Source organism: Candoia aspera, chromosome 11, assembly GCF_035149785.1.
Source record: "Candoia aspera isolate rCanAsp1 chromosome 11, rCanAsp1.hap2, whole genome shotgun sequence".
Classification (NCBI taxonomy): Eukaryota; Metazoa; Chordata; class Lepidosauria; order Squamata; family Boidae; genus Candoia; species Candoia aspera.
In genome coordinates, this window is record NC_086163.1 from 7,244,285 (window position 1) to 7,258,868 (window position 14,584).

General features: G+C 42.6%; 1 protein-coding gene across 1 annotated transcript in view; it reads right to left on the reverse strand.

The window, feature by feature from the left end:
* The window catches only part of CMIP (c-Maf inducing protein), a 155,659-nt gene that overhangs the window by 58,669 nt on the left and 82,406 nt on the right, over nucleotides 1-14,584 (reverse strand). Inside the window, exon 2 of the mRNA XM_063312806.1 lies at nucleotides 5,467-5,592. Coding sequence (XP_063168876.1) covers nucleotides 5,467-5,592 — 126 coding nt within the window. The remainder of the gene's footprint in view (nucleotides 1-5,466; nucleotides 5,593-14,584) is intronic.

Genomic DNA, 14,584 nt, shown 5'->3' on the forward strand with positions numbered 1-14,584 from the left:
TTTGAAGGATAACAAATACACAAACCATGGTTTTCAAACCATAATGGTTGGGTTGGCAGAAGAAAAAGGAAAGCCAGGGGGGGCAGCATAGAGTGAAAACATCGGCCGATCTTTGCAACTGGCATCCTTGAGCCAGGGATAACATTTATGAGTGACTGCTTAGTTGGGACTAAGGGGCTATTCAAGAACAAACCCAAGGAAGGCACAGTAGAAAGGAAACAGGCTGGAAACTTGCGCCTAAGGAGCTATTGTCAAATTAGGTAAAACGCAACTGGAAAAGGCTTGTGTTTGTGCACTGTAACCTGAAATGCAGACTAGATGTCCCAGTTATCTTAACACGTGACTTCCTGAAATACCACCATGTACCATGCTGCTGTTGGTTCATTTGTATACTTTGAGAGGCAGGTACAGAAAAGGTGGTGTGTGTGTGTGTGTGTGTGTGTGTGTGAGAGAGAGAGAGAGAGAGAGAGAGAGAGAGAGAGAGAAGGGAGCACAACCATCAACTCTTGTGTGTTCTATTTCAACTTATCAGTGTTACTGCACGGCAGAAAATTTTGCTCATGGGCACTTTCAAATATGTAATCTCTTCTTCTCTCCCAGGACAAGAAGAAGGTTTATTTACTTATTCATTTGAATGAATAAGCTGCCCAACTCCAATGGACTCCACGGTTGGGTGTGTTTAGTTTCTTCATGTCTGAAGCTGAGATTCATGAGATTTATACCATTATGCCACTTTTTATTTATTTAAATGATGTATAGTCGTCCATCCCACAGCAATGACCCTGAGCGGCATTCAAGAGTTAAAGCAAAAGACCAAAAAAAACCACAATAGAATTAAACCGGCAATCCTCATAATGAATGTTTGTGGTCAAAAAGAATCATACCAAAGAAAAACAGCAATAAAAACCAACCAACCAGCAGAGCTTGCTTAACTTCCTGGCCCAAATGCCTGAGGGAACAACCAATCTTTAGTGCTTTGGGAAAGGCTAACATTGCTGGAGCCATCTGGATCTCTGGAGGGATGCTGTTCCACAGGGGAGGAGTTGTGGCAGAGAAGGCACAGCTTCTAGGCAGAACAAGATGACCAACCACATGTCATCTTTGTCCAACCACATGTTATCTCCCAGGAAGACAATCAACAAAGGACATGGATCTAAAACACAGGTAGCTAAACTCATAGCTCCAAGGTTGCCCACTTCATCAGGGCCAACGGTTCAAACTCTTCTGAGGCGACTGGGCAAGACCATGCCTCAGGCAACTCTATGGGACTCATACACCTAGATTCCACAGTAGATGCCCAGAAAAGCCTTAAAACAGCAGACCCTCCAGCTGGCTCTCTGCAGATGCAATAGGATGGAAAAATAAATTTTGCCACCTTTATTGCCATGAGGAAGGCGCTTCCCCACGTCCGGTCAAGTTCACTCTTCATTTTCCTCCAGCCGTGCTCTAGGCGTTTCTTATGCTGCTTCACCACCCAGAATTCTTCTGATAAGCAAAGGGCCCTCCGGCATCCATATGCATACATAGTCCACATATGCACAATTGCCCTCTCATTCCAAGGAGTGTCATCGCCCTCTCATTCCAAGAAGCAACTAAGGCCTCAGTCAAACTATGTGCCAGAGCCCCAGGGACAATCCTAAGCTGCCTCTGAAACCCAGCAGTGTCCATCTGGTGCCTGGGGCAAGCCAATCAAATAAGTCATGCTTCCCTGTGTTGGAGCACAGCATCAGAGAACTCCAAAGCCAACATGGAGCGATCTGTCCCTGATAAGATTAGGGTAATATCCCCACCTTGAGATCATGTTGGCACTCCCCCAACATAAAAAGCGGGTGCTTATTTTCTAAATCTCCCCAGAAAAGTTAGGGACTTCTGCCCTCAGCACTCAAAATCCTGCAACTTAAAACTTCGATTCTCCATTCATTTTTTTTCCTGAAGACAAACTAGAATTTCTTTCTTTAAAAAAAAAATCAAAGAAATCACAGCTTTCTGCCAAATCAATGCACAGGAGGAAAAAGGTGACATACAACTGAACACTAAGATTTTCAGATTATCTGCAGAAAGAGAAAAAAGCAGTTGCGTTCACTATCTAACATGCCTTGTGTAATTATATTATTTATTGGGTTATGACTTAAATTTAGTTTTTCCATCTGAATTCCCCCAGTAATTGGCTTCTCTTTCAGTGCTTGTCAAGCACCGGAATGGCATCCAACAACATCTACCTTTTAAGAGCATCCCCAGCCCATCACACATCAGGAGACCCAGTGCAACAGCTCCAGCTAAAAATGTAGGGGAGCAATTGTGCTGGTACTGAGTTCCTCTCTGTCCTGCAAGGGAACTGCAAGGCAGCTTTGCTCAACAGCTGCTGGGAGGGTCCAAGATAAATAATCAGGGAAACCTGGAATCCATTCAAATTCTGTTATCGGTGCTGATGAAACAATATTATGACCTCAGTGCTTCAAGTGGGAAAACATTCAGGCAAAGCTTCCCTCTTCAAATGCCCACTTCTCACAAATGCTATTAATTTGTTCTTGGAATAACAGCAACAAAATACGGCCCGCCGCTGCAGATAAAAATCTACCAGGCCGGCCAAACTTCCTTGAAACGTAGCCAGGAGCTTGGACTTCAGACGTGTTTCACTAATTTTTTCAGCATAAACAATCCCCATCCATATTTTTGAGTGTTTTTCTTAATCGTGTTGGAAATAAAACGAGAACGCAAAGAAATAGGGATTTGAAAACATGTATCATTACGTACAGTCCAAATGTTTTATAGCTTGGATTTTTCAGAAAACGTATCTAAAAATAATGCTTTTTTTTTTTTTTAGTGTGGGAGGGATATACCTAGGAAGATGCCAGTTGCAGGATTTGGGGTGGGATGCAGGAATAAAATGGTCTGGGTTGCCTTAGTGTGTGACAGATGCCAGGAAACAGATGGGCTGAGTACAGTTAGTTCTCTTGAATCTCTCTGTGACTTATCATGGGGTCCCCCTGGATCACTCAGAAGATCTGGACCATGAGGCCCTTCCCATTGTTTTTGGAGCCTTCCTGTTGTTGATGGGGTTTACTTCTGAGCATCTGAGCTGTTTGGGTCTGGGATATCCCAGAGGGTACCTCCCTACCCCTATATTGTGTAATATTTATATGAAAGTACTGGAGAGTTTCTTCAGAGCTTTCCAGGAAAGCAGATGACATCTTTGAACATTAACAAGTTCAATAATAGGACAGATGAGGCAGGGGCAACTGAAACTAAAGTCAGAAAAGACAGAAGTGCTAGTCAGTGGGAAACCAAACTCTGGGTTGAGGTTCAGCCTGTTCTTGATGGGGTTGCACTTTTTCTGAAAGAGCAAATCCACAATTTGGGAATGATGTTAGACCCCAACTGTCTCTGGATCTGCATGTAGCAACAGTGGCAAGGAATGCTTTTGTATTATTTAATGCACCAGCTGCAACCACTCCAGAATTGACTGGATCTGCCATGATTACATCACAGTTAGACTTCTACAATGTACTCCGTATAAAACTGTAACGGCTGAAGACTGAAAGCTTCGATTGACACAAGATATAGCCGTTCAGTTGCTAACAATTATATGATCCCAAGACCTAATTATGCCCACCTTGAAAGATCTGCATTGGCTGCCAGTTGCTTTCTGTACATTATTCAAGCAGCTGATTCTAAACTTTGAAGCCTCAAAGAGCTTAATCGTCTTAAGGACCTGGGGAACCACCTCTCCGATTATGGATTCTTTGAGATCTGAAGGATAGGCCTCCCTAAAGATGCCCTCTGCTTTCAGAGGCCTGCTTGTGAGGTCCAAGATATTTATCTCTCTCTCAAGCTATAGTAGAGCACTCCAAGTGCTTTACTTAGAGTATTTTTGTGTTACACCACTGTTAAGAGAATTAAGGGATTTCAAAATCATTTCTGCAATGAACTGAACATTGATATGTGTATCTTAATCATGTTTCTGTTTGTTTTATGGGGATGGGTCTGGTTGTTGCTGGTGGCCTTGATCACTTGGGACAAACGGGGGAAAACATTTAATTAATCAATAACAACACTGGAAACCAACTTCCTTGATCACTACATATATGAATGATATGAATAACAGAAGCTTTCAACACTGCTGATTTGTGTGTGTTTTGCAGTATAATCCAATCTGTGTTTGCTTAGGAAGAAGAAAAACAATCATGGTGCTCCTTGAAGCTTGTTGCAAAGTAATCATGCATAAAAACACAGCTTGGACTTTAATACTGGAGTATCTCTGGTTCTTGGAGAAGCCAATTTCCCCAAAACAGGGGAAGTTTCATAAACCAACATACTGTTCCTTATTATTAACCTTCCCCATCAACATGAACCCCAGGAAACATTGGTAATATTCTGAAAAACCCTCTGCATTCAGAGAAAACAGATTTGAACCCCTGAAGGAAAGATGGGGTATAAATCTGATAAACAAATATAAGGCAAGATTCTTTCTCCTTTCAATGGTGAAACAACAATAACAAAAATGTGCTCTGAAACTTGAGCTCTCTCTCCTTTGTCATGCCCCCCGAATCGCACAGAAATATTGATCCCTTTTTGTTTATTTTTTAAAGAGATTTGGTTCTGAGCAACCCAACACAGACTACTTCTGGTTTAGGGAACCAAGCAATACAGGTAGTCCTCATTTAACAACCATTTGTTTATTATGGTTCAGACTTACGACGGTGCTGAAAAAAACAACTTACAACTGGTACTTGCACTTATAATTGTTGCAGCGTCCACATGGTCACATGAGCATTATTTGGATGCTTGGCAACCAATTCGCACTTATGCAGCATCCCATGGTCACGTGACTGCTATTTTCAACCTTTCTGGCCCGCTTCTGGCAAGCAAAATCAATAGGGAACTGCATGATTTGCTTAATGACCACATGGTTCACTTAAACCCCGCAGTGATTCACTTACGACCGCCGCAAAAAAGGTAATAAAATCAGTTGAGATTCACTTAATGACCGCTTTGTTTAGCAACCAAAATGCCAGTTCCAATTGTGCTTAGACATTAGACCAGCTCTAGATAATGGCAAAAGAAACAGTTGTCAAGGCCAAGCAAGTTTTTATTTACCATTCTGCCAGCCCCTATTTGGCCAGAATCTCTTAAAAAGTACAGCCTTCTTCAAATTAAGCTCAAGTCTTGATGTGGACACCTCCCTGGGGTTTTCTTGGCAATAATATGGAATCGTTTGCCCTTGCGTGAGATGTTTCTTCAACTGCCCAATCCCAATCCTGGAATTTCCAGCCAAGTGCACTCAACCCTGATCCTGCTTAGCTTTTCAAGATCAGCCACGACTACAGAAATGCTGAAATCTATCAGCAAATAACAAATCACAGTTAATTCTGACCATCATGAGTTATCACTGGACTTGAGCAAGGGAGAAATGGGAAAGATTCAATGGTAAGAAAGCAAACAAGTTTTCTATTGTGCTTACTATACCTGCAACAAGACTGTCCCCCCAGGGATCGTGAGCTGTAAACAATACTTTGGGGCATTCTCCCAAGAGAGCAACTGAATATCTTCAATTGAACTGTAGGAAATGGAGCTTTCCATGTACCCAGTTGGCTGCAGGAAAAACAAACAAGAAAAAAAAATTAGTGATTCAACTTAGCACTTTTTAAAAACCTAACAAGGATACATAATAATGATTATTCAATCAACAACCAGCAAAATTTAAAAATAGACAACTCAAAAGTAAAACCAAATGGGTGAGATAAAATACTAACATAAGAAAGAGTTTCTATAATAACGTACTGTAACATATGCTACTATAATGGTATGTTAATTAACTGTGAAAGTATTAATCTAAAATATTACAATCTATAGAGTGAAAATATGTATCACCTAAAACAGGATAGCTAACATGGAACTAACATAAAGTGATGAATAAAACATATGTGGTTATTCCTGTGAACAAAGATTAAGAATCAGACTGTTGCCAAGAGCTATCCATTTATCAAAACCAATTTTATTTACAATTGGAAGTGCACTGAAAATATATTTCTAACCAAGGAGTTGCATGGAGTGGGGTGGTATACACATCTTTGTATAAAATATAAATAGGTGTATAACGTGTTCTTACATTAGTAATGTGTGCAATACATAATAAATACACCAACTTTTGCACCAAGGCAATTTAAAGTCTGCACTAAGAAAAACATATTTACACACCTGTAAATATTATTAGAATGGAGCAATTATGCACACACAAACTTGCACACAGTATGCATTTCGGTGTGCATGAAAGAAATAGTCAAACACATACACATATACACAAAGGCAAACACTTAACTTTGTAGGAGAAAAATAACTTGTGGCCATTATAATTGGAATTTTAATACAGTCTCCCCTCTGGAACCTAAGATTTCTGCATGGCATCCCTGCAGTCCTTCATAAGGACCAGCACCTTTGGAAGTGAAAATTTTCAGGAAGCTGACCTCTTCCATACAAAATATCACAGTCTGTTCCCGGGAGAGCTAAAGATGAACCAGATAAACCTAGACAGATAATTATATGAGAGACAATCTAAAATTGCCCTGAAAATGGGTACCTTTGCTTCAAAACTATCCACTTCCCACAGTTTAGCATAAAAGCACCAAATTAAAAGTGATGAGACTAATATTAATTTCCATGAATCATTCGAAGAATGTTATTTAAAGGGGGGGAAAGAGACAAAGAAGAGATTACATCCAGAATCTAAAATTCAGCAAGCGCCTATCTGGTAGGAAGTCCCTGGTTCAAATCCTAGCCAAATTAGTTTTGGGCATTCCAGTTCCTTCCTTTCTGCTCTAGGATGCACTTTCAGCTCCCAGGAAAGAGCTTATGCTCACCTCAGAGAAAGATCAGAACAGAAAACACGGTTACATTAGCAGAAACGCCAAAGATCTCAATGGAATAGGAAGGACTTAACTAATGATCGGGGTCCTCGATTAAAGAGTGAGGGGCTACATGTGTCAGGCTAAGATCCAACCCAGTATAAACCCAGAGGCTGCACCTGTGTGCACCACAAACATCTCCAAGATTTAATGGCAGGAGTGAGGCACAGCAACTTCCATCTGCACTTTGAGGCTTCAATGTAAGCCCTCCCATGGCAGGAGCTTCCACGAAGTCTTTGCAAACAGGCAGAGCCTGCAACTTTTAAAAAATAACGCCGACAGTAGGGATATAATAAAAGCTTGGCGTTCCACCTGAGCTGGCTACAGGGAGGTTGAACTGCTGCTGAGAAATGCCCAGATCTGTCCCTGAGTCTTCGAAAAAATGCTAAGATGGGTTGGGGTGCAAAGGGGGATGCAGCTTGGGGTATTTCAAGCCTAAACAGGCCTGTTCTTGGACACCCCTGAAGTCCCCTTCCATCCAAAATGTCAGGGGAGCTTGGATGCTTAGCCCAACCTACTTCACAGGGCTGTTGTGATGGTGATAACATGAGGAGACACCCCGCCCCCATTACGTTGTCTTCTCAAGAGAAAAGGTCTGTGCATATAAAAGTGACACTGTCCCCAGCACGGTGTAGGGATTAATCCTGGCAGACTCCAGCTGGAAAGTCTGCACGGCCAATGAATCTGCTTACTGAATTCACATTCACGTTGAGGCATGCTTTTTTTTAAAAAAAAAAAATTAAGCATTATTAGCTGAAGCCATAAGAGACGGAGCAGTACATTAAGAGGCATCACCAGAGAACATAGCTGTGGAATTTGCAACCCGTCTCTCCTTTCACAGAGGGTGAAATACGGAAAGCCTTATCCATAAGGTAGAAGGCAAATGTAATGAATAAAATAAAGAAAGTAACTCCTTGAGACTCTCCCTGTCCTGAACCAGAGCCTTAAGATCAGATTTAATCCTCTGATGTCCAAGATAGGAGGCAAATGAACACAGCAGAGACATAGGCTTACTTGTGGTGGCTCCACACTTTTCAAATGCCCTCTTCTTTGGAAATCCAACAAGCTCTTGTGTGTGTGTTTGTGTGTGTGTGTGTGCGCGTTTCCCCCCCACTGGAAACCTTTCCTACTTCAGCCGGCTTTTGATTTTTAAGGTCTGGCCGTTGCCAAGTTTCGCACTGGATTCCAGATGGGTTCTTTCTCATCTTTTTAGTTATGGTAATATTTACAGGGCATTTTCAGTTTCTTACTGTATGTAATTTCCCCTGTATATTTCTTATGCTCTGAAGTTCTTTTGAGCCCCCTATGGACAAAAAAATAACTAAGTAAGGAAAATTTAATTTATTTGTCCCATTTTGTAACAAAGAAACAAAACCTGCATGTAGAAAACTAGCTTCTCGGGTCTGGCAGAATTATCACCCTTGTCTTCGAGTTGCCAAGCTTTCAATAGGAGAATTTGATTTTTCTTTTCCTAACCGTTGTGTACGTTTATCCCCAGCAGCCCGCCCAGTCAGCTCAGGGAATCAACCAGAGTTAGAAGCCATCTCTATCCAACAGGGAGTCCTTTTTCCTATCAATTACAGACAGAAACTTTGTGAATATCTTGGAAATCAATTCTGGAGGCTATTCCCTCCTCTTTAGCAAAGGCACTAATCCTTTGTGAACTGTATTATTCCAGATGTGCAAGTGGGAATGTCAGAGCAGATGCCTGTGAACTTTTTTTTTTTTTACATTCTGCATTGATATATTGCCTGTTTATTGTTATAGGGCTTCTGTTGCTTTTTCTTCTTTTTAGTTTACTGTGTATCATACTGTTTGAGCTGGGCAGCCTTTTTAAGGTTTGTGATGAATAAATAAACAAACAAACATTAAAGATGTCACTGTAGCCTCTCAATTCCCAAATGGTCGCGGGAAAGTTATCAGCATTCTTGCAGAAACACAGCTAAGTCCAAAACAGCCTTGTGCAATATTACACTGCTACTTTCAAAAGAACCCAGTGGGTTTTTTGTTTGTGATCTGTGTGTATTCTTTTGCATTCAAGTAATTACTTTCTGGTTTGCAAAGTACTTCAATTGTAGGTTAAAACTGTTCTATCACATTTTTTTTGGGGGGGGGGGGACCATTTTTCTCAAACAAAGGGCCAGTTATGCAGAAAGCCCGTTAACCTTCTGTTTACCCATCTACCCAGAGAATCATTCCACGCTTCTAAATGGAAGTCCCTGGGGTTCCTCCTGATCTTGTGCGTCATCCTGTATCTACCAAAGTGCAATTATCTTGTGCACTCAGGAAATTTGAGACCCGAGATCTTCCACTGAGAGAGTACATTAAAAAGTTATGCAGGTGAAGCCCTGCTTTGCTCAAGAGATGCAATCTAAAAACACAGGAGGAAATGGACACTGGGGGGGTGGGGAAGTGGGGGGGGGAGTTGTGGACAGCCGTGGGGGAAATTTTCCACTTTGTAATAAGTGTCATCCATGCTACCCGTGCTCTTAAAAATTAAACACAGAGACATTTGAATCACTTAGTCTTGGGGACTAAGCCGATCCAGGACTGTGTGGTCCAACTCTGCTTTTCGGAATCCTGCGGAGAATAAATGAGCCTTTTTTCTTAAGGTTCAGGAATAAATAAATGCTCTGTTCAAGGGCTCTCATTCTGCCATCTTTAAGGGTAGGAAAAAGTTTCTAATTGGGTAACGAAACATCTGCAAGCAAATAACCAAGCTCAGAGAGCACCAAGGACTCCACAATTCAACCCTGAGCTTCCAATATTCTATTAGATGCTTTCATCTGGATTCCTCTGCTGTGCAAGGAGAGCTGGAGATGGGGTCCGAAACGGTCCCTTCCAACTCTATTCCATGATCTTTGAAACTTTTTAATGTGGACCCAGATGGAAAACAGCAGATGATGTCTTTAAATGTCCCTGCTATTTGCCAAAGAAGCAAGCCATTTTTTCCCCAGGGGAGCCAGTTTGGTGTCGTGGTTAAGGCAGCAGGCTAGAAACTGGGTTTTTAAAAAATTTTCCAATGGAAATGCTTCCTATCGAAAAACATAACTTTTGGACGCATGATTTTGGCCAGGAGGGCTAAAAAGAACAAAAAAAGTGTGAGCTACCTGGTGCCCAATCCAGGTGATCCAGAATGGTCAAACTCCTAAAGGCAGGAGGGGACCTGCCCGGCTTGGTAGTCCTGCTCCTGGGTGCAGAGATGGACCCATGGGCAAACCACTGGAAGAGTCAAGAGCATGCCATCTAAACTGGGCATAAAGGTAGTCCTCAACTTACGACCACAATTGGGACTGGAACTTCCATTGCTAAGTGAGGTGGCGGTTAAGTGAGTCACGCCCGATTTTACTGTTTTTGCCGCAGTCGTTAAGCGAATCCCATTGATTTTGATTGTCGGAAGCCAGCTGGGAAGGTTGCAAATGGTGATCACACAACCCTGGAACACTGTGAGTCGTAAGTCAAGGACTACCTGTAATAGTTTTCCTTTTTTTTTTTTTTTTTGCAATATGCAAAATAGTTTATTTGGCAGTGGTGTATAAATTTAGTAATAAATAAATAAAATAGCTTGATTTCATCTGGATTGCTGCTTCAACTTCCCAGTGGAATCCACAGCCCTGAGATTTCCCCATCCAAGCCCAAACCTGGCTCAACCCTGCTTAGCTTCTGAGCCCAGACAAGACCAGCCTAATGCTGCCAGCACTCCTCAGAAGGCCATATTCCTTCTGGCCTCAGCTGCTGAACTCAGTTTAGTTAAACTGTAAACTCAGACGCTGTCTGTTCTGGCCCGCAGAAGCCGTGTTAAACTCAGGAGAGACTGCTCGCTCATCCTTAAAAACAAAGCAATCCACACAGGGTAGACTGAACCCAGGACCTTTTCTACGCAAAACAGCTGAGCTGTGGAGCTCTTCCTGTTAATAAACTTAATATTTTCCAGAGGTTATTTAGCTGGACTGGTTCATATTATGTCTTCTAAAGAAAAACCAGCATTTCTTTCATTTTCAGAGAGATTTAGAAATTGCTGACGCATAAATCTTCACGGCTTGGAAGGCAAAGGCCAACTCTGGCTCCATGGAGACCACAATGCCAAAAATGCTGTTAATCACTGATTGGGAAAATAGGATGAGCTGAAGCTCCATCTGGAATAGCCAGCCTCCCTCAAGACTTTTGGGAAGCTGCAACTGTTGGTTCTTCAGAATTCAGTCGAGTTCCTGGGAAAGTCTAGGACAGCTTTCTGTTCTGGGAATTGCTGCCTCAGGACTTCTGCAGGGAACCAGGTGGGAGAAGATGGGTTTAAAATAAGGAAACCCTCCGGATGTCTACGATGAAATAACTTCTTCTGTGGCCTTCTTTCTTCATCTGGATCAAGATGTGATTGCCAACCCTAGCCTCCAACCCAGTTTTAATCTCCTTTAATCATCTCTATTATGTTTGGAGGAACTTTACGCTAACTCTCAACAAGTCCTTCAAGCTCTTCTTTCCAAAGGGACTTCTTACTTTCTGGTGAAAACTGTGTACAAACTCCATGGGATTCCAACGTTTATATTTCTCAGGAATCATCGCCAATTCCTGAACTGGCAACCCACAGACTTAGGACCACACACTGCCCCCAGTTGTGGCTGCTGAAAATAACGTAAGCCCTGAAATAGGTTTACTTTGTACATTCATCCAGTTTGCAGAACCCTTTCTTTCTTCCCCTGGAGTGCACTGTAAGCATTGAAGCACACGCCTGAGGAAGCAGAGGTGTGCAGCAAAGGTAAGCCCCTCTTGAGCTGCACCCCGGGAGACTTCAAGGACATCTCCATGTCCTTGGTGACAATACATCAATGGTTTGAGACTCCCGGTTTTCTGAGTTCCCTTAGATTTCCTATTGGTCCCCCATCCAAGCACTATGTGAGATCAGCCAACATGGCAAGATATTGCCACCTACTGTAGGTATATATACAGTCCACGGATTAATTAGTAAAATATGCTATCCACAACCTAAAACAAGAGAAAGGGGGAAGCTTAATTGCTACTCCCGCCAGAATGCCTCCCTCCCACCCCACCCCCAGTAACAAATTAGAAGCCTGGTCCTCACACTAAACGTCATGGGACTGAGGGCAACTGTGATGCATCGAAGGCCATCCTTCTGGCTTCACCACTCAACCAAGATGTGGGCCAATGGTTCATACTCTCAACAGCCCTGCCAGCCTCTTCACCGGCAGTGCCAGCAGGGCACTGTGGGAGCTGTAGTCCAACCCATCCCAAAGGCAGCCAACTGAGGGAGGAAGGTCAACCCTATTTACTAAAACAAGTGTTAGAAGGCACCTTGTCTGCTTCTGTTTAAAATTCCCTCTGTCCCCCCTTCAGAGAAGCCAAGAGAGGCTGGTCTAGCTCCTGGTTTGTTTCTTCAGGCCACAGAGGACACAGTCAACGCTCCAGCCATTTGACCCAGGCAAGACCCAGAAGTAGTGCTGTTATCCCTACTTGGCACCAAAGAACCACACAGCTGTCTGATCTCTCCATGGCTTCTCTAAGAGGATTTTGGCTAAGCTCTCTAAGAGATGAAACCATTGTCTTTAATCATGGGAGAGATTCAAAGAGGGAGGTGGAAAGAACCAGAACCAGAACCAGAACCAGAACCAACCCAACCCCTAGCTGGATTCCTTCCTGGAATTTCAGAACATTCCAAAGTCTCCTTCAGGTATGCGAGCCTAATGGTCTTCTTCTGCAAGAACCCAGCTTCCCTCAATGAGGTGTCTTCTAAATGTTGGTTTGGGGAGTGAGTTTTGGAAAGGGTCCTACTGGGGAAGGCTATTCTGCCACAACAAGAAAAAATAAACAAATACAAGATCTGGTTCTCCTATCTCAGCTACCCCTGCCATGCAATTGGGAGAAATATTCTTGGAGGTACAGCCTACTGAAACCGAGCTGTTGTTCCACCCCTGCTGCCTCATCAGAAGTACAGAGCAGCCTTGCAAAAGATGGTTTCGCACATTAAATATTAAATTGAACGCCTTCCCGTTTAAAGCAACCTGATGAATCTAGTCCAAAAGTACTTTTCTGCAGTTCTTTAGATGGAGCGCTCAGAGCCTCACAAATCAATGAAAAGTTTGAGAACTTAAGATTTATGAGAGAGTTGAAGAACATACCGGAGAGCCAACCCAAAAGCTGGGTTCATACAACATGCTTGTGAAGTGCAAGGGCTGGGTTCACCTAACCAGTGATATCAAAATATGTGAAGTGTGCATTGGATGGCCTGGCCCACCAAACACACTAAGACAATGGCCGGGATCCCTTGTTAGCCTGCACTGCAAACTACCCTACATTTTAAGCTAGCTTAACATGCCGCATGAACCTAATAACTGCGTGCTGTAGCTGCTTAACATAATCTCTTGGTTGATTTTTGTTCCTCAATCCTCTTCTTTTACTAAATGGGAAGTACTTTTAAAGGGTATCATTTCAGCAGGTCAAAGTGCCTAGCTGACCTCATCTGGCCTTGGAAGCTAAGCAGTGTTAACCCCCCACCCCGTAGTGCTGGGATGGGAGACCACTAGGAAATTCCTGGGCTATAGGCTAGAGAAGTGGAAGATCCTGGAAGAAGGCAATGGCAATGACAAACCATTTCCATATTACTGCCAAAAAGGTGGGTTAAGAAGAAAGGGAAAATCAAGGAAATTATGGTTGGGTAGAGCTGATGAGATTCTCAAGGAGCGAGAACTGGAGATTAAAGGACAAATGGTTACGTCTGACGTAGTGTCCAGATGTGATGGAAGCAAGGATGATTTGCAAAGACAGAAAAGTAAGAAGTAGAATGAGTGGCACTATTGTAAACTAGATTTAGTTTGTTCATTTATGGTCCAAGACCAAGTCATGGAATTTAAAAATACAGCACATCATTACAGGTAGTCCTTGCTTAACAACCATTCCTTTAGCAACAGTTCGGACTTACAACGGTGCTGAAAAACCGACTTACAGCCGGTTCTCACACTTACAACCGTCACAGCATTTCAGGTCACGTGATCACAATTTGGGCGCTTGGCACCCAGTTCACATTTATGACCGTTACAGAATCTTGTGGTCATGTGATTGCCATTTTCAACCTTCCTGGCTGGCTTCTGGCAAGCAAAATCAATAGGGAACCATGTGATTCGCTTAATGACTACATGGTTCGCTTAACAAATGGGGTGATTTGCTTAACGACAGCTGCAAAAAAAGTCACAAAATCAGGTTGGATTCACTTAATGACCGCTTCACTTAGCAACCAAAATACCAGTCCCAATTCTGGTCGTTAAGCAAGGACTACCTGTAGTTCCTTCTTTTTTACCCCATGCCTTTAATTTCTTTATTATATCATGTCTCTTACTTCATTTTTACACTTTGCATAATACTGCCTACTCCAAAAAGCAACTGCGTCATGAGAATGTGTGCAAACGCCATGGATGACTCCAAGATACAGTTTTTCTTACTGAAAAAAAGCTGAGGAAGTCCAATCTGCAGCTGCCCAAACAGATCTCCCACTATCTCAGCTGCAGTTTTTCTCTCCGCCCCCCCTCTTCCTGCTGATCTTATTTTTTCAGTTTCATGACCATTTATCTGAATGTTAATGAACCTGAGCTGTTTCTTCAACCATCTGGAGGGTCACTGCAAAACACAGAGCACATGCCCAGCCTGCGAGTCAAAGGAAACCAAATTCGGTCAAG